Genomic DNA, 27,175 nt, shown 5'->3' with positions numbered 1-27,175 from the left:
TGCTGTTTTCATCTGTTTCCAGTGCCACTCCTATCAGTCTCCAGCAGTTTATGACCTGCCGGATCACTGCAGTGTTTGTTGTCCGATCCGGAGGTCACATTGTAAGTCTATGAGAGGCAGAATGAGGCCAGAACAAAGCTCTCATAGACTTGTGACCGTTAGCTCTAACTTCCGGTCAGTCAGAAGTTGCAGTCACAAGATAGTGGACAGAAGTAGCACCGGGAAGAGCTGAAGATGGTAAGTATAAGACCAGGGGCAGGGAACGTACATTAGCAGCACATATTTTTTGCTTCATAACTGACCTGCTTTTTCAGTGGGTGCAGAGTTTGTGAGTGGCAGATACTACATTACAAAGGTATAAGAGGAGTCTGAGAAGTGGAAAAAAAGGATGTTAATATTACATATAAATATTAAAGCAATTGGACATTTCCCCACCACTGCTTTCCCTGTTAAAATGAAGCATTAAATGGTGCATAGATATGATGGATTCTCCAGAGGTCTAAGGGGTAACATCTCCTTGTGAGAAATTGACATGCTTGATATGTCAGTGTAAGGAGACTTATAAGCCATGCATGTTCCTCTGGGAAATTAAATATGCAAATTGCCTCTTCAGAGAGGAAGAGGACTAGAACTCTAGTGCCACCTATTGGAAGTAGCAATCCAAAAAAGTAAATATCGACCCTTTAATGAGCCTTGCCACATGACTTAGGATAAAAGCCAAACCAGAATCTCAATTTGCAGACACGTGTTTCGGGGTGTTGCTCCTCCTCAGTGCAAAGCATGAGATCCGATTTGGCTGTATGAGAGGTCTCTGACTGGCAGTGTAAGGGGGAATGTTTCTCCTTGTGGAGATTGACATCCAGACTAATATACATGATTATAAATTCACTCTCTGCTCTGACGGATTTCTGGAGCGCTCGGACAAGGAAACTTCATCTATCAGAATTCCCAACTAGTCATTTAAAAATGGGTGCTATGATTCAGATAACCCCTTTAATTAGTTGAATATTTAAAAAATTTAAATAAAAACATTCAATATTAATGTAACTGTGTTTAGAATTCTAATTTGATAGGTAACGGCAACTGTCCAAGACGGACCATAAGTCAACGATATAGTAAAAACCTATTTGAAATGATCTATGGCCACTGAGGTTTTGGGACATGGCATACTGATGGTGTTGAGAAGTTTGACATGTTTCGAGTATGTTGTAGAAATAACTTATCTCCTGAAAGCCTGATACCCTAGTGCAGCTACCTTTGAAGCTCTGACCACTGGCAAGTTCCAGACCATCATTCCTGCCCAGTTATATCAATGAATTTCATTGTAAAAGAACTGATAACCGCAACCATTGTGTAACAACGTAGGGAGAAAATTGTGGAATTTTAAGTCATCCTTCCTAACCTTGTAGCTTCTTATCTGCTAATACATGCTGTTATGTGATTTTATTCTGACAGCTGGCAAAGGAGAAAGTGTATAACCATCCATCAGGAGTCTCCAACCTAGTCGTAAAACTACATCTTAGCAAATGCTGGGATTTGTAGTTTTTCAACAACTGGAGACCCACAAATTGTGGATTACTAACACTATGAACATTATGCAAAGCCTGCTATCATCTGTATATTGTAAACTAGTGGAACTTTGCTTTTAATAAACCAAAGATAATACGGAAGTGACTTTACAGTTACTTGCTCCCTATCACTATTTTTCCTTTTATCCACAGAAGTACTGTATATGTTTGAAAATGGCTCTTCTGCACTAGTATTTGCATTTTTGTAGACTCTTGCCCACATCTAGAGTCAAAGTATAACAATACAGACTCCGTACAAGATATTTTTGTTAAGTGAAGTTAAAAGTATACACTATGAACATTATGCAAAGCCAACTATCATCTGTATATTGCAAATTAGTGGAACTTTGCTTTTAATAAACCAAAGATAATAAGAAAGTGACTTTTCAGTTACTTGTTACCTATCACTATGTCTCCTTTTATCCATAGAAGTATGTATTTGACAATGGCTCTTCAACACTAATATTTGTATTTTTGTAGACTCTTGCCAACATCTAGAGTCAAAATATACCAGTACAGGCTCCGTACAAGATATTGAAAATGCCTCTTCCACGCTTATATTTGCATTTTGTAGTCGCTTATCCACATCTAGAGTCAAAGTATACAAAGTGTACAAGATATTTTTTAGATCAAGTTAAAACTATACACTATGAACACTGTGCAAAACCAACTATCATCTGTAGAACATGAGCTAGTGGAACTTTGCTTTGATATATCAAAGATAATAAGATAGTGACTTTACAGTTACTTGCTACCTATCACTATTTTTCCTGTAACCCACAGAAGTATATATTTGATAATGGCTCTTCTACACTAATGTTTGCATTTTTGTAGACTTTTCCCCACATCTAGAGTCAAAATATACCAGTACAGACTTCATAGATGATATTTTTTTTAGGTCAAGTTAAAAGTATACATTATGAGCACTATGCAAAGCCAACTATCGCAAATTAGTGGAACTTTTCTTTTGACACACCAAAGGTAATAAGAAAGTGACTTTACAGTTACTTGCTACCTATCACTATTTTTACTTTTATTCACATAAGTATATGTTTGATAAGTGCTCTTCTTCACTAATATTAGTATTTTTTTGTAGACTCGTGCTTACATCTAGAGACAATGTATACCAGTACAAAATACTTTTTCTTTAGCTAAAGTTACAAGTATGGGAAAATACATCAGATATTCATCAAATCGCTTTACTTTCGTGTTTTTTCACATGCATCTGTTCTTTACTATGTGTGCGACCACAATGTAAGGCATGGATAACAGGTTCCAACCCACTGCTGTCAGGATTAATTACTGATTTACCAATTTTCTGACGAATATGTTTTTATCCAATACCATGCGCCAGGATTTTAATGTAAAAAAACAAAAAAGTCACAAAGTTTTCTGATAGAAAGTCAAATATAAATATGTAGGGTTCTGTATTTATACCTAGCGGCCATCTTTACCATCACTTAACATAAGGAGCAAGTCATCTTCAATCTTAATTTCACTAGCACAGCAATTAATTCTACAGCCTGCATCAAAAGATATTGAGAAATGGGGGTCTCTTGGGGGAAAGCATTATCAATTCCCAATGATCATGGAGGGGAGATGGAGCTTTTTACTAAAATGCACTTAAAGGAAAAATTAAGCAACTTCTCATATTGTGTTCATTCAAATTTTTCTACTTTTTTGTCTACAATTCCTATGCAGATCTATGTATCTCCATGGTAACAGACTATAAACAAACCTTCTTTAGCTTAACGTTCTAGCCCTGCAGTCATACTCCCTTTGCTCCTGTCCCTTACTTCTTGATGATAATAAATATTTCCTAGGTTACGCCAATACCCTACATGTAATTGGGAACTACTTTTGAAGCACAGTGCAAAGTTCAGAAGGGAAGGAGCACTATATTATAGTGCAGATTTTACTGTTATGGTTTGAGGGTGCCATGACCCACTAGGAGATCCCCTGAGGTGCCATAACAGCATAACCCCCCATAAGTGACCACATTTTACAAACTAAACCTCTCAATGAACTCATCTAGGGGTGCAGTGATCATATTGACACCACAGGTGTGCCACAGAATTTTATACCATTGGACAGTGAAGAAAAAATAATTACATTTTTACCATAAAAATGTTGTTTTAGCCCCAGATTTTATATTTTCAAATGGGGATAATGGATAAAACAGGCACCAAAATTTGTCCCACAATTTCTGCTGAATGTGGCCATACCCCATATGTGGCTGTACAGTGCTGCTTAGCCATACGGCGAGACTCGGGAGGGACGGAGCGCTATTTGCCTCCTGGAGCGCAGATTTTCCTAGAATAGTTTGCGGACTCCATATACAAAGCCCCTAAGTGCTAGAAGAGCAGAATCCCCCTCAAGTGACCCCATTTTGGAAATTATACCCCTGCCAAACATGTGGATGCTAAATGTGGTTTAGGCACACACTGGGGCTCAGAAGAGCGGAGGGCATTAGAATTTCGGAGCGCAGAATTTACTGAATTTCTTTTGGGGGACGCGGAGCCATTTCACTTTTCCAGAGCCTTTGTGCAACCAGTAACGCGAACGTGGAAGCCCCTATATTTACATTGACAGATGATGGACCTGAGTGTGGTTTTTTTTTTGTGGATTGAATTGAAGCTTTTATTGGGAACATTTTACATAATATTTGGGATCACATTTATCAGGCGCACTTCGCTGAGCAATTGCTTCGGGGTTTCCATCTAAATCTTTGAGTGACGTGATTCAGGTGACATCTCCCAGGGGATCCATTCACTATAATGAGGCAGCAGAGTTACTCTGGACTCTGTCTGGCCTCTGTTCAGCGTTGTCCTTCTTTTCAGAGGTGCACAAAACTGCAGCCGACCGCAGTTTTATGCACGCATAAAAAGACGGAGACCGCCGGATCACAGGTCAGACGGCGTCCACAGTGTCTCCATCTGCCTCATTATAGGGAATCTTCCTCTGCGACAGTCATGTAAGGGCTTGTTTTTTGCGGGACAAGTTGACGTTTTTATTGGTACCATTTTTGGTCGCTTTCTATTGCAACTTTTCGGGAGGGAGAATGAACAAAAACCGGCAATTCAGGAACAACTGGCTGAGACGATGGTGCAGACAACAAGGATTTGGATTCCTGGACCACGGTGTGAATTACCTCTATGACGGACTCCTTGCCAGAGACGGACTACACCTCAACAAACCCGGGAAACACACATTCGCCAGGAGACTCGCAACACTCATCAGGAGGGCGTTAAACTAGAAGAAGAGGGGATGGGAAGAAAAACGCCGGACACGAACATGAAACCAGAGAACATACTAATGAAAGATATGAAGTGCGACAAAGAAGGTCCAAGACAAGATACTTGGAAGGGAGGTAAGAAAATTTCTAATACAATCCACAGGGAGAAGATTGGAACAAAACAAAATCGTGTAAACTGCATGCTAGGAAATGCCAGGAGCCTGACAAACAAGATGGATGAACTGGAAGCAGAAATATCTACAGGTAACTATGACATAGTGGGAATAACCGAGACATGGTTAGATGAAAGCTATGACTGGGCAGTTAACTTACAGGGATACAGTCTGTTTAGAAGGGATCGAAGAAGTCGGAAAGGGGGTGGAGTCTGTCTATATGTAAAGACGTGTCTAAAGCCTACAATACGGGAGGATGTATGGGAGGGAAATGAGGAGGTCGAGTCCTTATGGGTGGAGATACATGGGGCAAAAAACAATAATAAAATTATCATAGGAGTCTGTTATAAACCACCAAATATAGCAGAAGCCACGGAAAGTCTATTAATGAGACAAATAGACGAAGTAGCAAAAAATAACGAGGTGATTATTATCGGGGACTTCAACTACCCCGATATAGACTGGGAAACCGAAAGCTGTAGATCTCAGAAAGGAAACAGGTTTCTGTCAATTATCAAAGAAAATAATTTGTCACAACTTGTGCAGGAACCAACTAGAGGGACGGCCCTTTTAAACTTAATATTAACTAACAGGCCAGACAGAATAACTGAGGTGCAGGTCGGGGGGCACCTGGGAAATAGTGACCACAACATTATACAATTCCACATGTGCTTCAGTAGGTGCCCAGCAAGGGAGTCACAAAAACACTGAACTTCAGCTAAGAGATGCCCTTCACCTTATAGACTGGGATAGTATCTTTAGTAATAGGAGCACGGATAGAAAATGGGACATTTTCAAAACAGTCCTACATAGTCACTGTAGAAGGTACATACCTTATGGGAATAAAAGGGCTAGGAATAGGAGGAAGCCAATGTGGCTAAATAAGGCAGTCAAGAGGGCAATGAAAAACAAAAAAAGGGCTTTCGGTAATCTTAAACAAGAAGGCAGCGAGGAAGCGCTAATATCTTATAGGGAAAAAAACAAAATCTGTAAGAAACAAATAAGAATAGCAAAAGAGGAGACAGAGAGACTAATTGCCAAGGAAAGTAAAACGAATCCCAAACTGTTCTTTAACTATATAAACAGTAAAAGGATTAAAACTGATGGCATTGGCCCATTGAAAAATAACCTGGGTAAAATCATAGAGGGCGATGAGGGTAAAGCAAACCTACTCAATAGCTTCTTCTCCACTGTTTTCACAAAAGAAAACAATTTATCGGAGGAAATACAGAGTGATAAAGTAAACCCTCCGCTAAATATCACCCACCTAACCCAGGAGGAAGTTCAGAAACGCCTAAATAATATCAAAATAGACAAGTCACCAGGCCCAGATGACATACACCCCCGGGTACTAAAAGAATTAAGTAATGTGATAGACAGGCCACTGTATCTTATATTCAAGCACTCTTTATGGACAGGGACTGTCCCACTAGACTGGCGCCAAGCAAATGTGGTACCAATATTCAAAAAGGGGTCTAAAAGTGACCCTGGGAACTATAGACCAGTCAGCTTAACGTCTGTTGTGGGTAAATTGTTTGAAGGATTTCTTAGAGATGCTATTGTAGAATATCTTAATGATAATAACTGTCTAACTCCATATCAACATGGATTCATGAGGGATCGCTCCTGCCAAACAAACCTGATCGCCTTCTACGAGGAGGTGAGCTCACAGCTGGACCGGGGAGAGTCAGTGGATGTTGTAGACCTTGACTTCTCCAAAGCGTTTGATACCGTGCCACACAAAAGGTTGGTATATAAAATGAGAATGCTTGGTCTGGGGGATAATGTGTGCAAGTGGGTAAATAGCTGGCTGAGTGATAGAAAGCAGAGGGTGGTTATCAATGGAGTAAGCTCAGGGTGTGTCAGGGTTACTAGCGGGGGGCCTCAAGGGTCTGTCTTGGGCCCTATATTATTTAATATATTTATTAATGATCTAGTGGAAGGGTTGCATAGTAAAATAGCAATATTTGCAGATGATACTAAACTTTGTAAAGTAGTTAATACAGATGAGGATAGGGCACAGCTACAGGAGGATTTAGATAAATTGGGGAGTTGGGCCAAAAAATGGCAAATGGGGTTCAATGCCGATAAATGTAAGGTCATGCACATGGGAAAGAAAAACAGCAGTCACCCATACATATTAAATGGGAAACCGTTGGGGAAATCTGACATGGAGAAGGACCTGGGCGTCTTGGTTAATAGCAAATTAAATTGGAGTGCCCAGTGTCAGGCAGCAGCTGCGAAGGCAAATAGAGTCATGGCATGCATCAGAAGAGGAATAGGGGCATATGATGAGAACATTGTTCTTCCTCTGTATAAAGCGCTGGTAAGGCCGCACTTAGAATATTGTGCACAGTTCTGGGCTCCGGTGCTCAGGAAAGACATATTGGAGCTAGAGAGGGTACAAAGGAGGGCGACTAAGGTAATAAAGGGAATGGAGGGACTAGAATACCCAGAGAGGTTGTCAAAATTAGGCCTATTTACATTGGAAAAGAGAAGGCTTAGGGGAGACCTCATAAACATGTATAAATACATCAGAGGGCAGTACAGAGATCTCTCCCATGACCTGTTTATACCAAGGATGGTGACAAAGACGAGGGGGCACACTATGCGTCTGGAGGAAAGGAGGTTCCTGCACCAGCATAGAAGGGGATTCTTTACGGTCAGAGCCGTGAGACTCTGCAACTCTCTGGGAGAGGAAGTGGTGATGTCCAACTCACTTAATGAGTTCAAGAGAGGCCTGGACGCCTTTCTTGAGAACAATAAAATTACATCTTATGCTTAGTTAATTAATCCAGGGATTTAATCTGACTGCCAGATTGGTGTCGGGAAGTGAATTTTTCCTCAATGATGTAAATTAGCCTATACCGCATGGTATAGGAATAGCGGAATAGCTGCAGTGCACAAGAAATAGGCTGAACTGGATGGACGCTTGTCTTTTTTCAGCCTTATAAACTATGTAACTATGTAATTGTTTTTTGTTTGTTTTTTTATGCCGTTCCGCGTGTGGTAAAATTGATACGGTAGCTTTATTCTTCAGTTCTGTGCGATTACAGCGGTACCATATTTATAGCGTTTTTTTTTATGTTTTGGCGCTTTTAAACAATAAAAACTTCTATAGAAAAAATATTTTTTTTTTGCATCGCTTTATTCCGAAAGCTATAACTTTTTTACTTTTCCGCTGATGGAGCTGTATGGCGGCTTGTTTTTTTGTGGAACAAGATGACATTTTCAGCGGTACCAATTTTATTTATATTCGTATTTTTTATTGCATTTTATTCTACTTTTTTCCAGCGGTATGATGATAAAGCATCATTTGCCTCATTTTTTTTTGGGGGGGGGGGCGTTTTTACGGCGTTCACTGAAGGGGTTAACTAATGTGGCACTTTTATAGGTCGGGTCGTTCCGGACGCGGCGATACCAAATATGTGTCCTTTTTTTTTTTTAATATATATGTAAATTTTTTTTACATATTTTTGGAAAATCTTTTACCATTTTTTTTTTACTTTTTTACTTTGTCCCTTTATGGGACTTTCACTTTTTTACCTTTGATCACAGGTATAATGCATTGCAATGCAGTAGATTGCAGTGCATTATACCTATGGTGAAAGCTTCTGAGACCATGCTGTGAGCTTGGTTTCAGAAGCTTTCCGTAGCTTCGTGACCTGGGGTTCATCATGATGACCCCAGGTCACCACGGCAACCGTCCCTCTGCCTGCCTCTTGAATGCTGCGATCGCGCTCGAACGCAGCATTCAGGGGGTTAACAGCCAGGGGCGGAGCTGAACTCCGGCACTGATCGGGCAGGAGGAGCTGATATTCCAGCATTTCCTTCGCGATCATGTTGAGATCGGTCAGTCAAATTGACCGACCGATCGCAGCGATCTGGGTGCGGGGGACCAATGGCATGGGTCCCTGCACCCTTTCTCGTGCCACTCAGCTGTAACAGACAGCTGTCGGCACGAAAATGTCATTACATGTCTACACACAGTGACAGTTTAAAGCTATGACGGACACTGCACGGCAAGGAGCATTAACTTACACCCGCTCATGACGTGCAGTGTCCGTCATTGGGCGTTAAAGGGGTTAAGGCTGGTTAATTTTTCATTTTAGACGCATGGGAAAAATATCCCTCCATTTCCCAAATGTGAAACATATCAGTATATTGCTTGGACTGGGGCACGGAGGCAGACATACCATTGGTGCAACCTGTGCAGCTGCATGGGGGTCCAAGAAGTAAGAGGGTCCTCTACTACCTCCAAAGCAATGAGCAGCTTTTGTCACAGGCACAAACAGGGGCCCATATACTGTTCTTCTGCCTGTGTGACACTTCTGGGCAAAATTATTTCACGTAGAATGGCACTTGCTGAATTCTTAGCACTGGCGGACACAGACAGAAGAAGGTCCAAGTGCAAGAACAATATATGGACCCTTTGCAGTCCAATAGCTCATCATAATGCACAATTCCACCAGCTTTGGAGGTAGTAGTGGCCCCCTTACCTCCTGGACCCCTGTTCGATTGCACAGGTTGGACCAATGATATGTTTGCCCCTGATGTGTAGATTTATTATGGCTCAAATGGCAAATTTTGGAAAAGTTTCTGGTAAAATAAAGCTTTTTATCAAGCCAAGTTTAAAGGAGGCAGGACTGACTATTCAGTTTACTTGACTGCGAGACCTTGAGATCTGTACTATGAGAACAACTTTACTCAAAAGGAGGGCGCTGCCATCCAGATCCAAATCATGGATCAACTTGTTCTGTCTATGATTAATTTGGTATTTAAAAGGGTTAAAAAAATATGTGGCTGCTTCATTATACAGTTATATGAAAAAGTTTGGGCACCCCTATTAATCTTAAGCTTAATGTTTTCTTAAAATTGGTGTTTTTGCAACAGCTATTTCAGTTTGATATATGTAATAACTGTTGGACACAGTAATGTTTCTGCCTTGAAATGAGGTTTATTGTTCTAACAGAAAATGTGCAATCTGCATTCAAACAAAATTTGACAGGTGCATAAGTATGGGCACCCTTATCATTTTCTTGTTTTAAATACTCCTACCTACTTTTTACTGACTTACTAAAGCACTTTTTTTGGTTTTGTAACCTCATTGAGCTTTGAACTTCATAGCCAGGTGTATGCAATCATGAGAAAAGCTACTTAAAGTGGCCACTTGCAAGTTGTTCACCTGTTTGAATCTCCTCTGAAGAGTGGCATCATGGGCTCCTCAAAACAACTCTCAAATGATCTGAAAACAAAGATTAGTCAACATAGTTGTTCAGGGGAAGGATACAAAAAGCTGTCTCAGAGATTTAACCTGTCAGTTTCCACTGTGAGGAACATAGTAAGGAAATGGAAGAACACAGGGACAGTTCTTGTTAAGGCCAAAAGTGGCAGGCCAAGAAAAACATCAGAAAGGCAGAGAAGAAGAATGGTGAGATCAGTCAAGGACAATCCTCAGACCACCTCCAGAGAGCTGCAGCATCAACTTGCTGCAGATGGTGTCACTGTGCATCGGTCAACTATACAACGCACTTTGCACAAGGAGAAGCTGTATAGGAGAGTGATGCGAAAGAAGCCGTTTCTGCAAGCACGCCACAAACAGGGTCGGCTGAGGTATGCAAAAGCACATTTGGAGAAGCCAATTTCTTTTTGGAAGAAGGTCCTGTGGACTGATGAAACCAAGATTGAGTTGTTTGGTCATACAAAAAGGCGTTATGCATGGCGGCAAAAAAACACAGCATTCCAAGAAAAACACTTGCTACCCACAGTAAAATTTGGTGGAGGTTCCATCATGCTTTGGGGCTGTGTGGCCAATGCCGGCACCGGGAATCTTGTTAAAGTTGAGGGACGCATGGATTCCACTCAATATCAGCAGATTCTTGACAATAATGTTCAAGAATCAGTGATAAAGTTGAAGTTACGCAGGGGATGGATCTTTCAGCAAGACAATGATCCAAAACACCGATCCAAATCTACTCAGGCTTTCATGCAGAGGAACAATTACAATGTTCTGGAATGGCCATCCCAGTCCCCAGACCTGAATATCATTGAACATCTGTGGGATCATTTGAAGAGGGCTGTCCATGCTCGGCGACCATCAAACTTAACTGAACTGGAATTGTTTTGTAAAGAGGAATGGTCAAAAATACCTTCATCCAGGATCCAGGAACTCATTAAAAGCTACAGGAAGCGACTAGAGGCTGTTATTTTTGCAAAAGGAGGATCTACTAAATATTAATGTCACTTTTCTGGTGAGGTGCCCATACTTATGCACCTGTCAAATTTTGTTTGAATGCAGATTGCACATTTTCTGTTAGTACAATAAACCTCATTTCAAGGCAGAAACATTACTGTGTCCAACAGTTATTACATATATCAAACTGAAATAGCTGTTGCAAAAACACCAATTTTAAGCTTAAGATTAATAGGGGTGCCCAAACTTTTTCATATAACTGTATAGCGCCATTAATGCCACCACACTTTACAGACATCACTGTCCCCATTGGGGCTCACAATCTACATTCCCTATCCGTATGTCTTTGGAATGTGGGAGGAAACTGGAGAACCCGGAGTAAACTGACACAAACACGGGGAGAACATACAAACTCCTTGCAGATGTTGTCCTTGGTGGGATTTGAACCCCAGACCCCAGCGCTGCAAAGCAACAGTGCTAACCACTGAGACACCGTGCTGCTTTGAAAACAGCTCCCCTCTGCATCTGGGATAAGCAGCAGTGAAGTTAATGAGGCTGAGGCTGGGGTCACACGAGAAAATTGGGTCGATTATGCTAATCACACTTTGATCAGAGTGTGATCCCAGTGTGATCTGATTCTCAAGGACGAGGAGAAGTTGGAAAAAAAATGTCTTCATCTCCATTCTGCTAGTCTGAGAAAATCAAACTGCATTCAGATGTCATCCAAGTGCAGTCCGATGTTTTCCACGCACTCATTGACTTCCATGCTGCAATTTTTTCTTGGACCAGTTCGGTTTGAGAGAAAAAATCGGACATGTGCATGGCCCCATTGAATAACATTGGTCCAAGTTTGTCAAGGTGACCTTTTAATATGGATGGTCCTTAGCTACTAAAAGTCCTACCTCTCTTTGTGCCAAAACAGCCTCATGTGAATGGGGAGTGAAAGGAAACCAGGCGTAGCACCCCATTAAAACCTTATGAGGGAAAGATAGGTGGATAAGCACGCTGAGCCCTGGAGGGGGCCATACACCCTGACATGCACTAGGCATAAAAGAGAAAATAGGGCCCGCACACCTTTGGTATTAAATTAATGCAAAGGTGCACAAATATGCTATGTGGCCAATATACTGCCACATACATACACGATGCGCCAGCACACTGCAACTAATGAATACATAAACTCCAATATTGCTGCCGATGTTAACAACGTAAAGATACTTAGTTAACATATCTCCCTATTTGCCAAAACAGCCCCATGCGAATGGGGAGTGAAAAGGAAACCAGGTATTGTGCAGTACATATCGGAGGGTTTGGCCCCCTCCATGGCTATGCACCCTTATCCACCCATTTTTCCCACATAATATTTTAATGGGGAGCTATGCCTGGTTTCCTTTTCACTCCCCATTTACATGAAGCTTTTTTGGCACATAGAGAGGTAAGACATTTAGTGGCTAGGGACCATCCATATTAAAAGGTCACCTTGACGTGGTTGGATTGGTTTTGCGCTCTTTGATGAAAAAGCGCACTAAGTATCTTTATGTTTTTAACATTTGCAGCAATATTGGAGTTCATGTATTCCCTAGTCACAGTGTGCTGACGCACCTTGTATGTATATGTTAGTATATTGGCTAACGGTGTGCGGGTCCTATATTTTCTTTTTTGTAAAAAAGAAAAAAAGAAGCAAGACAAAATTATATCTCATACCCTACCATAATTATATATAAATGTAAAGCAAAGTTGCATAATAAATATAGGGTACTTAGTGAACTATTTTTGATCAAAAAAAGTATACAAGCCGTCCCACCAGCGGCAAGGTGACCCTAAATTGGGACGGTACCTATACTGCCTATATTAAAAACCTTACTGTATATCAAAGTTGAAGTAATGCATATAAAAGGGCAGACAAATAGGACCGGGTCCCAACTCCAGACCACCTAGGCCCGCGGTAAGCTACATATATACCAATCAGCTCAACAAAGGGCATGCCACACCCTTAAATTGCACAGAATGCAAACAAGTCAAAAAACCAGACAATGTGAACTGAGGTCTAAGATGGCAGACATACAAGAAACAGAGGCATGTTCACACTAGCAAAAAAGAAAAAAAGAAGCAAGACAAAATTATATCTCATACCCTACCATAATTATATATAAATGTAAAGCAAAGTTGCATAATAAATATAGGGTACTTAGTGAACTATTTTTGATCAAAAAAAGTATACAGGCCGTCCCACCAGCGGCAAGGTGACCCTAAATTGGGACGGTACCTATACTGCCTATATTAAAAACCTTACTGTATATCAAAGTTGAAGTAATGCATATAAAAGGGCAGACAAATAGGACCGGGTCCCAACTCCAGACCACCTAGGCCCGCGGTAAGCTACATATATACCAATCAGCTCAACAAAGGGCATGCCACACCCTTAAATTGCACAGAATGCAAACAAGTCAATATACTTTTTTTGATCAAAAATAGTTCACTAAGTACCCTATATTTATTATGCAACTTTGCTTTACATTTATATATAATTATGGTAGGGTATGAGATATAATTTTGTCTTGCTTCTTTTTTTCTTTTTTGCTAGTGTGAACATGCCTCTGTTTCTTGTATGTCTGCCATCTTAGACCTCAGTTCACATTGTCTGTTTTTTTGACTTGTTTGCATTCTGTGCAATTTAAGGGTGTGGCATGCCCTTTGTTGAGCTGATTGGTATATATGTAGCTTACCGCGGGCCTAGGTGGTCTGGAGTTGGGACCCGGTCCTATTTGTCTGCCCTTTTATATGCATTACTTCAACTTTGATATACAGTAAGGTTTTTAATATAGGCAGTATAGGTACCGTCCCAATTTAGGGTCACCTTGCCGCTGGTGGGACGGCTTGTATACTTTTTTTGATCAAAAATAGTTCACTAAGTACCCTATATTTATTATGCAACTTTGCTTTACATTTATATATAATTATGGTAGGGTATGAGATATAATTTTGTCTTGCTTCTTTTTTTCTTTTTTGCTAGTGTGAACATGCCTCTGTTTCTTGTATGTCTGCCATCTTAGACCTCAGTTCACATTGTCTGATTTTCTTTTTTGTGTAGTATTGGTCCAAGTGCGATCCGATGTTTTGTCGAATCGCACTTGGACTGAAAATACGATCATGTGCACGAGCCCTTAGCTGCAGTCCCACACATAACCTAAATCAACCATTTTTCTAACCTTCTCCAACCAGTAGCGTTGTATGTGTCTCCTGTAAGTCAATATCTACAAAAATGTAGACCATTAAAATCCAAGCCCGAGTTCACAAATTCAGGGATGATACAGTAGCTCTCAGACCACCTCTACAAGGTTACGAGTGATTATTTAGAGGGTGCAAACAGCATTCAGTACGGGAGGTCTTTCGGGAGCTTGGCACGCATCATACGTTGACCTGTCCAAATTCAACCCCTTGGAATATGAGGGTTACTTGCAAATTTCGACAGTTGAAGCCTCGGGAAACTATCACCTTCCTATTGGAACTCTGATAGCAAAAGTGGGATTTGGCCAAAGGACTATTTGCGTTGCAAACCCAGACAAGGTTACTTTTAATATTCACCTAGGACGTGAGGGCAGCCATTAATAATATGAGCTGGAAAACTGGACCTTGGCTCGGAGTTTTGGCAGAAGACTAAGAAGGCAAGGACCATGTTCAGCGGTAACAGACCACACAGTCATTTCTCCTTTACGCCGCCAAGATGGATGAATATTAGTTAAAGTGTAATGAATTGGAAGACGAATAAGTAAGAAGCTGTCACTCCTGGATATGTCCAGCTGGGCGACTTCAGTCTGGAGACTCACAATAGCACAAGTGTATTGCCTTGTCAGCGCCAAAGATCAGCTTGTTCAAGATGTAGGTAATGAAAGCGAGACTTTATGAAGCGCTGACCCGTGAACGTAAATTTGCTTATTTAAATAAAAGGGTGCACGGAGCATGTGAGAGCGCTAAGCCATATCGGGCAGACACCTGGATTTCATTAACTCTTCCAAATCCAAATTTTTTAGATAGTTATGCAGGCACGATTTTATGTGCAAGCCCTTTTAGAATTAAAATTTCAACATTTTTACGAATAAAAAAAAAAATAAGGGGGAAAAGTTTTATATATCAGTGTAGAAACGATAAAATAAATAAGCTAAATAAATTGGTTTAAATAAATAAAAAATAAATAATAATAAAATGTAAAAAAAATATATATATTAAAAAAAATATTTTTTTAAATAACAATCTCCAAAGAAAATAGCTTTAAATAGAGGCCAAAGTGTTAAAAAAAAATTCACATTTTATTAATAAATTTTATGAAAAAAAAACACAATCAGAAGACATATAAAAAAGTGAGTTTACCACTGGTAAGGCACTGGTGGGTACACCTCGGTGGTAAAAAAAAAAAAAAAAAAAAGAATATATGCTTAATAATAGACTATCCTTGCAGCATAAATATAACCAATATTTTTAAAGAATAGATATTTCATATAATCATCTGAGGAATATGTATACATACATTGATATGGGCATGACAAATTATGCCTAGTAATCAGTCATCGCTTGTAAACCCATTTAGGGATATGTCAATGAATCATATAATCATATAGTTATTTGATTACATCCTATCCTCAGGACAGTATATCTGTCCAGGTTCATAACAGAGCAAACTTGCCAACATTGGGCTTGCTAATAGAAAGTATAATACATTTAAGGTTGTATGCGTGATTGTTTACAGTGCCCAAAAATCATGTGCTAATACACCAGAATAAAAGAAATACATTTGATACAGCAGGAAACATCAATATTTATCAATATTGATAAATTGATATTCATTTCATTATTTAAAGCATATGAATTTACCTTATCAGTTGCTTTGGGGACCCACCACACAGCTATGAAATCAGCTGTCATGTGCCTGAAAAGTTGTGGGCTCAGCACCGGAGCCCGCACCAAAAAGGGGAAGCCGACCTATGACGCACCTATGCGTCATAGGTCATAAAGGGGTTAAGCAAGATGCACCACTAACCAAACAACAGCATGAAGACTAATGAGATCGCCAAACAAATCAGGGACAACGTTGTTGAGAAGTACAAGTCAAGGTTGGGTTATAAAAAAATATCCCAATCTCTGATGATCCCCGGAGCACCATCAAATCCATTATCATCAAATGGAAAGAACATGGCACCACAAGAAACCTGCCAAGAGAGGGCGCCCACCAAAACTCTCAGCCCGGGCAAGGAGGGCATTAATCAGAGAGGCAGCACAGAGACCTAAGGTAACCCTGAGGGAGCTGCAGAGTTCCCAAGCAGAGACTAGAGCATCTATCCATACGACTACAATAAGCCGTACACTCCATAGAGGTGGCCTTTATGGGAGAGTAGGCAGAAAAAAAGCCTTTACTTACACACAAAAATTGTAAGGCTTGTTTTGAGTTTGCCAAAAGACATGTGGGAGACTCCTCAAATGTATGGAGGAAGGTGCTGTGGTCAGAGGAGACCAAAATTGAACTTTAAGGCCACTATGTCTGGTGCCAAACCTACACAGCTCATCACCCCAAGAACACCATCCCCACAGTGAAACATGGTGGTGGCAGCATCATTCTGTGGGGATTTTTTTTGGCAGTACGTACAAGGAAAATGGTCCAAGTTGAGGGGAAGATGAATGGTGCGAAATATAGGGATATTCTTAAGCAAAACCTGTTTCAGTCTGTCTGTCAATGATTTGAGACTGAAACGGAGGTTCACCTCCCAACAAGACAATGACCCAAAGCATAGTGCTAAAGCAACACTCGAGTGGTGTAAGGGAAAGCGTGTATATGTTTTGGAGTGGCCTAGTCAAAGCCCAGACCTTAATCCAATTGAGAATCTGTGGTCAGACATGAAGATCGATGTTCACAAGAGGAAAGAATCTAACTTAAAGGAGCTGGAGCAGTTTTTCCTTGAGGAATGAGCAAAAATCCCAGTGGCCAGATGTGGAAAGCTCATAGAGACTTATCCAAAGCAACTTGCAGCTGTAATTGCCGCAAAAGAGGCTCTACAAAGTACTGACTTTAGGTGGGGGAATAGTTATACATACTGAAGTTTTCAGGCATGTTCTTTACATGAACGGAAGCAAACCCTAAAAAACTGTGAAATTCCAGGTTGTGAGGTAGCAAAACATGGAAAATGCAGAAGGGGGTTAATGCTTTTGTAAGCAACTGTATATAAAAAAAATTAACCCTCAAAATCAACTAGTTAAATAAATAATAATCTAAATAAATAAGTTTAAATAAATTAAATATAACAATGTATAATAATAATATTTAAAAATATATATGAAAAAAATACTCTTAGAATCAACTAAATAAATAAATAATAATCTGAACAAATAAGTTTAAATAAATCAAATATAAAGAATATTTATAATAATAATATTTTAAAAAAATATAAAAAAAATTTTTACCCCTTAAAATCAACTAGTTAAATAAATAATACGCTGAATAAATAAGATTAAATAAATGAAAGATAATAATATGTATAATAATAATATTTAAACAAAATATTGAAAAATAAACCCTCAAAATCAACCAATTAAAAAATAATAATCTAAATAAATGAGTTTAAATAAATAAAATATAAATGATATGTATAAGAAAAAAAAATGATTTTTAAAAAATGTATTAACCCTCAAAACCAACTAATTAAAAAAAATGCTTATTATTGCATGCAAATTAGCACTCTTCCAAAAGGAAAAAAATATGTCTCTCTAGTGCCACCTATTGGAGATAATGATCCTCTTAACTAAGTCAATACCAAGCTAGACTGCTCTGTACAGGCAGCTGTTTTGAGCTTACTTTAGTATGGTGCTTGGCTAATATATTTCAAGTCATATTGTGGGGCTCATTAAAAGGACAGACATTCACTTACAAGATAACTATCTTCAATATTGGGATAATCCGCTTTCCTTCTAGGAGAGAGATAATCTGATTCCATGTTCAGCTGCTCACCTTAAAGGGGTTGTTCAGGACTATTTATTTTTTTTTTTTACTATGGGCCTAAAACGTAACAGGTAATTGCAAGCAGAGGTAACTACCTGCCTTGTCTACCCAGTGCCTTCCTGACGGTTATTCAGCTGCTCCACGTCAATAGAGCAGCTCTTCTTTCTCTTCCGCTCTGCTCTGTTGATGGGGCGTGACTTCTGATGTCATGCTGATTGACAGTCAGCTCCCCGCAGTTAGGCAGCTGGGATCCAGCTGTCAATCAGCATGACATTAGCAGTCACGCCCTGTCAACAGAGAATGAGAGAATCACTGGCAGGAACAGTCTGTGACCGTTCTGAGCCGACAGATTAGTGCCGAGCACAACAGGGGTAATTAGCAAAAAAATAAATAGTATATTGTAAAAAAAAAAAATTAAATAGTCCTGGATAACCCCTTTAAGGAGTGGAAGTTCCCTCCAAAAACCTATAAGAGTGCATGCACACATTGAGCATTTGCAGCAGAATTTTCTGCACCATAAAACAGTGTTGGCAGGAAAAATGCAGAGTAAAAATATGCTCATTTTTATCGCAATTTTGTAGTATTTTTACAATCATTTTGATGCCTTTTCAACTGCATTTTTTTAGATTTAAACCAAAACAAAACAAAAAAACACTTTAAAAGTATGTGTGCACGTCATGTTTTTGGTGAATTTTTTTCGGCACATTGACAGTATCAGCGAGTGAAGCAGATTTCTGAAATCTCGGTGCTTATTTTTTCCTTGCAGATCAGAAGCAGTTTCATGTCAATTCTTTCAGCATTTTTGCACCATTTTTTTACCCATTCAAAGGAGTGGGGAAAAAAAACGCACACATAAAAAACGCAACAAAAATGCAGGTATTTTACGCAGCGTTTTTCCTGCCAGCATTCCAGTATTTGCCGCCGATTCTTCTATTGACCTAATGGTTCAAATCCACAAGCAAGTGCGTGAAATTTCAGAAATAATCTCATTCACTTTGCCGATTCTGTAAAGTGCTGCATTAATTTAACCTTGAAAAACACACTACAAAAAAGCAGCAAAAACACAAAGTGTGAACAAGCCCTTGTAATCCTTGTAGACTTCAGACTAAGCAAGCAAAATACTGCAATAAAACTGAGTTTTGCCTTGACAACATTGGATAGAAGTCACCATTGCTTTGGTTCACTCATACATTCAGATAAATCCTTTGAGCTAATTTGTTAATGACGATCACCGTAAATTTTGGAAAAAGTATGAACATTTCTGTTGAAGTCTTTATTTATTACTGCAGCTCAGATCACATTCACTTCAATGGGAGCTTTGTCAACTTTCTTCAGTGACAGCTCCAGGTTTCAGCTGGGTGTCGGGCTAAGAACGTCATCAATATCTTAGTCCTAGACAATCCCTTTAATTAAAGGGATTGTCCACTTCTGGTTGCAATTTTTTTCACTTAATTGCAAATTTAGTTTCATTAAAAATTTTGCACTCTTTGCACATTCAATTTTGATGTGGTCTGTGATCCAAAATCAGCTGAGAGTAGCTTAAAAAAAAACACAAATAAGAGTTAGAAACTCTCCCATTGGTGCTTCAAATTGAACTCACTGATGGATTCTCAGTAAACTCATTCTTCAGCCAGCAATAAACAGTGCAACACAAAGGTTGTTCGGTGCAAAAATTTTTAAGAAAACCCAATTGCTAAAACTACATGCATTTCTGTAAGAAAAAAAAGAAACATCCAAAGGTGTTTGGATGTGATGTAAAAGTGATATATGGTTATAGTTCAATTTAATGAAATGAACACATTAGGAACATTTACTATGCGTTGTTAAATGAGAATTTTCACAATTAAGTAGAAGTAGGAAAAAGTTTTCTATTTGTTTCAGAACATCGAGGAGTTTACAGACAACTGGTAAGTCTGACTTCAACATAATGTGACGTCTCACTATAGACTCATACATCCGAGATAAACGGAGTATGTGTAAGATATCTGGTTGTGCGGGCCGCAGATGTAAGGTATAAGGACTTTCTATAAGTGCAAATTCAAGAAACAAGACAAAGTATCCAATTCATGGGATTAAACTGGGACTTCCTCCAAAATTGTGGGCAATGGTTAAGTGGGATCTACTATTATTTTCCCATAAATCTTTGGTAAAACATGGCCACGTACCAAAGGAGAGAAAACACGGGCCAGACAAGTCTGCCGTAATTTTGTGTGTTCATTTACATTGGATTTACGGTGGTCGAGCCACACACCACAGAAATGTCATAGGAGAAGTGCTGCTGGGTTTTTTCAACTTTCATCCTCCTTTAAGGGTATTTTCTAAAACTACAATAATGATTTAGGGTTTACCATCAATACCAGATACGTGGCGGTGGTGGTGCAACTCCGGCCACCCCCGCAAATCTGCTGAAAGAAGGGGCAGCCGGAACTTTGTGTCTTGAAGGACCGCCACAATCTTATCTTAGCATAGACTATCAGTTTTGACCATTGGGATGCTCCGTCTGATACCGGTAAGGAAACTTTGCGGAGAAAATATGAAGTTCTTGTTAAGTGTCAAAGTATTGTTTTTTTATATTTTAGTTTCAAGGGGTTTGTAGAACTTGTTGTAGTTTTCCTTTAAAATAGTTTTGATGAAGTTTCCTAAGCCTTGGCGTTATTTTATAGCAATTAAATATTTCATTTTGGGTTTTTAAAGAAACGTAATGATCCCAAGCTACAGTATTTTTCTTTCTCCAGATTAAGGGGGTTACTGAACACAAAAAGTTCCACTGCTGGGATCCTCCGCGATCAGCTGTAATCTATTAGAAAACAAGGCAGCTAGTGTTCCATTTCTAAGCAGTGCCACCACAGGGGAAGAAAAGTATTACACACTGTCCATTCAAATCAGTGGATTGCCTTTCTAATGCAGGACAGGACAGGTCCTACAGAGCAAAAGACACCACTTGCAACAACTTTACACTTTCATATAGAGATAAGGAGACCCTATGCTGAAGGAGTTGATCCCAGGGATAGATAATCAATAGCAGATCAGTGAGGGTCCGACACCCCTGCCGAACAGCCCCCGCAGGAGCCAGGTGTAAACAGTGAATGACTGGAGCGAAAGCAGCACAGCTCCATTCACTGTGTAGTGGCCATTCTCAGGTACTGCAGCTTTGAGAGCTAAAACAGCGGATCAGTGGAGGTGTCGAGCATTGGACACCCTCCGATCTGTCTCTCAGGATAGGTCATCACTAGAGTTGAACAGATGAGGAAACATTCGAACTTTCCTGTTCCCGCGGATTTTCCAATGAAATTCGATTTGCGGAAAAGTTATTCTCCAGAAATTTAATGTCCCTTATTATGCGCTGGACTCTGTCCAGACCCCAATACATAATAAACATAAGATGCAAAAATGATAAGGAATACTTATACTCACCTCACCGCTCTCCAGCCCCTCCGCTCTTTCGCATTTTCAGATTGCCACTGCTCGCATTGAATTCACGCAGCTCGGTCTTCCAGGCATGATGAGGTCCAGGAGGGTTCTGCGCATGCGCGCCAAAGATCATGACATCAGGACGTTATAGTATGCGCCATGACTTTGCGCGCACGTGTGCAGAACCCTCCCAGGCCTAATCAAACCTGGAAATCCGAGCCCAACGTGAGAAGGTTGATGGAAGTCAATTTGAGCGGTAGCGATCTGAAGAAGCGATGAGGTCAAGTAACGGTGAGGAGCGGATGGTATGGAGAAGTGAGCAATAAGGTGAGTATAAGTAATTTTTTTTCATGTTGATATCCTTTTAGGATTCAGAAAAATGGCGGCCAACATACACCATTTTGATGAACCTGTGTAGAAGCAAATTACAAATAATTCACATTTTGGCAAATGCTGATTTTTGTAGGCTTCAATTCCACTCGAAGTTATTCGCTCATCTGTGGTCATCACATCAATATGTTAAATCTGGAAAACCCCTTTATTTCAAAAGTGAGTTGAAGCAATTCTAGAGGTTTCTCGTTACCTTTGAAAGGGCTGAAAAACTAAGAAAAAAAACCCACAATGACGATAGGACTTGTCTACAACATACTTGTATTCAGATCGAGGTTTCCATCACAATGTATCTCAACAAATACATCAAAAAGTCAAATCTCTTCCCAACGACTACAAAAAAAACTACTCCTAATCCAGAAGTAGAGGGAACATTAGGGAATGTATACCACCAGAGGCTTCACGCTCACCATTATGTAATATTTTGGCACGTTGACCGTACCTTACAAAGCACTTTGTTTTTGCTTCTTTTTTTTTTTTTTACTTCTTTTACTTAAAACAGTACGAATTACTTTCAAGATAAGCAAAATAGACAGCAACTCAAACACTTGGTGACGTATGCACTTAACTATCCAGCGAGACTGACTTATTTATTTTCTTGAATTCATTCCAGTTCTACGGATGCGAATCAAAGAGGTGAAGATTGAGAACGGAGACCTGAAGCTCATAGCGGCCCAGAAGAAGAAGAAGGTTCTAAAAGCTGGAAAACTCAAGAGGAAGGAGTTCCGCAAACTCGTCTTGTACATTAAGAACGCGGTGGAATGTCAATGTCCTCAACTGGACAACTTGAGTGGGAGCTTTCTAATTATGGGCCGGAAGGTAGAAAATAAGCTTTTGCTTACCGCCATCTACAAGTGGGACAAGAAAAGCAAAGACATGAAGTACGCGGTGAACTTCATGTTCTCCTATCCGTGTTCCGAGTCCCTTTCTCACGGCGCACACATAGGTTCCTTCCGCTAAAGGATCGATAATATCTGAGAACTTTTTTTTTTTTCTTGTGATGCCTTCACCTAGCCTTACCAAATGGACTTTATATTTTTAGCAATAGCAGTAACATAGCATACTCAGCTTCGAATAAAAAATAAATAAAATAAAATATGAGTTACTAGGGTAGTCATACTGAATGATATGGCTGAGAGGGTGAAGAATGTGATCATCGCAAGACAGACACGGTAAATGGGGAAAGAACGGACTTTGAATGCAGAGATTTGATTGGAAACACAATGTACAAGGCTTAGGAAAATACCTGGAACAATAGGTTTATGTCTCACAAATCAGCAATTTATCATTCCCTACGGCAAAATGAATTAAGACTTAAGCCGACAAAAAGCAAAATATAGTATTTACAGGAAAGTGGCGGAGTCGTGACTGGGAAAACGCTCTGTAATAAATCACAGTCTGACGTCAGATTCTTATGCCAGGAAACTTCACTACATGAATATATATTCACCGATAACAGATATGAACACGGCCATTAATATTGTTTCTTTACTTGCAATGAATAGTTTCAACCTAGAGCTGGGGACATGGGCATATCTACAGGGCATAAGAGTTTTCGTGGGGCCGGGCAGGATTAGGGAGCCCACATCCACTAAGAGTAAGGTGGTGCAAGCTGTCACGGCCCAGGTTAAAGAGGATATCGCTCAGGGTCTTCATCATCTTTGGCCACCAACCACCCAGTTCTATCTCTTTCTAGTAAGAAAACTTTAGGAGTTTTAACAAAAATAACAAAAGTTTACAAGAGTTTTTCAGCCTATGGAAACTATTCTTAGAAGAGCTTTGACCAGTCAACAACAATAAAACGATCCTCCACATGTCCCATTCTGGAGCTCATCTGGTCCCAACTGTGTCCCTGGACTCTATTTCCTGATCCCATACTTGGCACACTAGAAATGCACATTCAGCCAATTAGTGGCCAAAGTGGTGACCCACCTCAGTAGACCTTTCTAGTCATTGTCCATGTGACAAGGATGGGTCCAGATAACAAAGACCAGCAAGGACTGGGTAAAGAGCAGGATCTGCAGAGGACCCCTTTTATTATTTTTAACTGTTATAAGCCCATTTTAATAATTGTTTTCATTGACTGTAAGACTCTTTAGTTAAAAGGAATACAGTGGTTGAAACTTGTCTATTCCTATAAGGACAGGGGTATGAGCAACAGGCACATATATTTGGCAACACTCGACTCTTGTCAACTGGACAAAGCACCCCATCCCGAACCCCATTTTTAGAACAGAAAGGTACAGATCTTGTTCATAACCCTGTCTGACACCTATAAGAAAAGCCTTTATCATTTGCTAACGCTGCAGTAACTGCGGAGAGGGACCTGTAGACCTCCATTATGGAACAAACATAAGATTTAGGCGCAAAGGCATTTTTTACTTGCCTCCTTGATAGCACTTGGCATGAAGAAGCAAAATACATCTACGACACAGATTAGCAAATGCCTCCTCCAAAAATTTGAAAAAAAATGGTATTAAGGTTGTGTGATACTGGACAATGGGGTCATTTGCAGGAACTCTAGGAAACCAAATATTAAGGTCTACACCTAATGGTCAAATCCTACAAGAACGATGTTGCTACTTTGGATTTCTGGGCTGATGGGACTGAACAGTAAAAAAAAAAATGTTGAGCTGTCTATTAACATTGTCCATGGATCCCACCATTGTTGTCAGGGTCTGCTAAAGAACGAATATGGGGGAACAAATCTATTCGGAAATATCAAACTTGGCCATATTTGATTTTTGCCTTGTGTGATGACCTTCATGTGAATTATTAGGGATGCTGGATAGACATGAGCAAATCTGGGGTCCTGACTAAATTCGAATTTGTCAGATTAGCTCTAAATCAGCGGGGAAATTTGATTTGCGCTGAATAAATTGTCGGGAATGTCACCTCTCCTTGGCCCTCCCTATACCTTTCTCGCAGATGCCGGTCCTCCAATTGGCTCCTCTGCCTTCACTCTACCATCCCCTATCTTCTTTCTCTGTCTCCAAGGCTGCCATTCTTCTCTAGGCACCACGTTGTCTCTTGGGGTGCAAAGCATGCTACTGACGTTAATGCATCAGGTCATGTGAACCATGGCGCACAGATTATTGTCAATGACATAATGGAGTGAGACCCAGTGGAGACTGACAGAACCTAAGATCCGGAAAGTAGAAGATAGAAGACAGAGGAGGACCATCATGGGTTGGGAGAGGTATGGGGAGGACTGTGGAGAAGTAAGTATGTTTTTTTTTATTAACTCCTTCCAAGACCCTCAGAATTTACGCAATCAAATTGCAACAAAATTTAGATTCTGGCAAATGCAAAATTTTTGGTACCATTATTGGAAATCAATTTGCTCATCTCTTCCGCTGGATAAAACAACTGTAGGTAAGCAGATCCCAAAATTGTTACATCTGGTTTTCGCACATTCGAATCTGCTCCTTCTGTTCCCTAGTCCATGGAGATGTTATACTAGATGACCATGGGTGCCAATCACAGGACATAATTGTGATAATTACATCCACGGTAACGTCATTGGATGTGTTGTCACATCCAGAATTTTTTTGTGTCGGTGCTAAAAACTAAGGGAAAGAACAGAACAAATTAACCCTACCCCACCCAAAAAAATAAAGGCCCAATCATTCTAAAAAAAAATATATACAGTCTTTAGCAATTAATTTTAGTTTTCTCTATATTAAATACAGTCCTTACAAATTTGATACATCTGTCCACAATTTTTTAGGCTATTTTTTTCCCTAGACCTCATTCACATTATTATTACTCGTGTAACATTGAGGTGTATAGAAGCCTAGGTACTTTTTTGAGAAAGGCAAAAGAAACAAAAATATCTACAGCTATGGGCACACTAACTTTTTCGTGGAGTTTTTGGAGGAAAAACTGAGCTGAAACCGAGTGTAAACGCTCCAAATCCTCCTAAAAATACAAAACTCTTACTAAATTTGGAGTTACTGCTCACTTTTCACTCCAAAAACTCATTAAAAAAACTCAGTGTGCACATACCCTTAAAGTCTATTTCAGGAGCTACAAAAAGAAACATGAACCCTCATAACCAAATTTGAAATGGGCCACCCACTGGGTACTCTTTTAGGTTATATTCCTTATCTGGAATAGGAGGGTCTGACTCTGGATCCTGACTTTTGCAGGAATAGAGGCCACCATGTGTCTTGGACCTTTCTGCTTTTATAAGGTCCACAACTCTAATAGCAGGTATTAAAGGGTCAATTTTAGCTGGAGCCCCTTTTCCCCAACTCAAACAGCAGCGTAACAAAATGGTTGCCTTTATTGTATGAGCCAGGATCCCGACTTTTGTAGCAATAGAGGGCACCATGATCCTTGGACCTTTCTGACTTTTTTTTAGGTTCACAAACCTAACAGCAGGTGGTATAGAGTCAGTTTTAGCTGGAGCCCCTTTTCCCCAACTCAAACAGCAGAGTAACAAAGTGGTTGCCTCTATTGTATGAGCCATGATCCTGACTTTTGTAGGAATAGAGGGTGCCATAAGACTTGGACCTTTCTGTTTTTTTGAGGTCCACAAACTTAACAACATGTGTTATAGGGTCAATTTTTAGCTGGACCACTTTCCCAACTCATACAGTAGCATAACAAAGTGGTTGCCTCTATTGTATGAGCCTTGGACTATGTCAAGAAATCTTCTAGTCTACTTTTTGAAGACACTTCATGTTTTACAGTAAAAGCAAAACTACATCTAGAAGAAAAGCCAAATTATCTTATGTTTGCACCTAACATCTATTGGGTCAAGATCTTCCTCTTCACCGCCTTTGCCTCGAACCCTCCACCTCTTTCCCTTGTGACTCTACAATGACGGTGCGGCATCAGTATAGAACGTAATCGTAAGAGTTTGTGTTTCCACAATGTGATTGGTTTGTGATGAATGAAATAATTTAAAACGGTAATAATGTATACGATATTCTAATAAATTTGTTTTCTAAGGATTTTTGATTGTACCCACGGCTCGAAAATGTATTTAATTTGTGATTTAAAGTAAATTATGGTTGATTGGTAAGATCTCTACAAGCTTTAGTAACATTCACAGAAAAGTAGTGGGGTCTATAGCAGTGCACAAAATGTGGCCCCCAGAATGGAGCCTGGTTTTTCCACTCAAGACTAAATGATTTGGTGTTTCTATACCCTTTCTATAACTGTCGGACCTATTCCCTATTCCTGGTCAGCTCCTCAGGGGAGGAGCGTCCT

General features: G+C 39.8%; 1 protein-coding gene across 2 annotated transcripts in view; it reads left to right on the top strand.

Moving 5' to 3' along the window:
• The window catches only part of SFRP5 (secreted frizzled related protein 5), a 128,743-nt gene extending 101,815 nt beyond the window's left edge, over positions 1-26,928 (top strand). For both annotated transcript variants that reach the window (XM_073684988.1, XM_073684987.1), the window contains one exon: positions 22,569-26,928. In XM_073684988.1, coding sequence (XP_073541089.1) covers positions 22,569-22,915 — 347 coding nt within the window. In that variant the 3' untranslated portion in view covers positions 22,916-26,928. The remainder of the gene's footprint in view (positions 1-22,568) is intronic.
• The last annotated feature ends 247 nt before the right edge of the window (positions 26,929-27,175 follow it).

The sequence above is a fragment of the Phyllobates terribilis genome, unplaced genomic scaffold, assembly GCF_046119375.1.
Source record: "Phyllobates terribilis strain yellow unplaced genomic scaffold, ASM4611937v1 Scaffold_5__5_contigs__length_657084704, whole genome shotgun sequence".
In the NCBI taxonomy this organism is placed as follows: domain Eukaryota; kingdom Metazoa; phylum Chordata; class Amphibia; order Anura; family Dendrobatidae; genus Phyllobates; species Phyllobates terribilis.
Note: the sequence above shows the minus strand (reverse complement) of the source record. Positions and strands in the feature narration are given on the sequence as shown.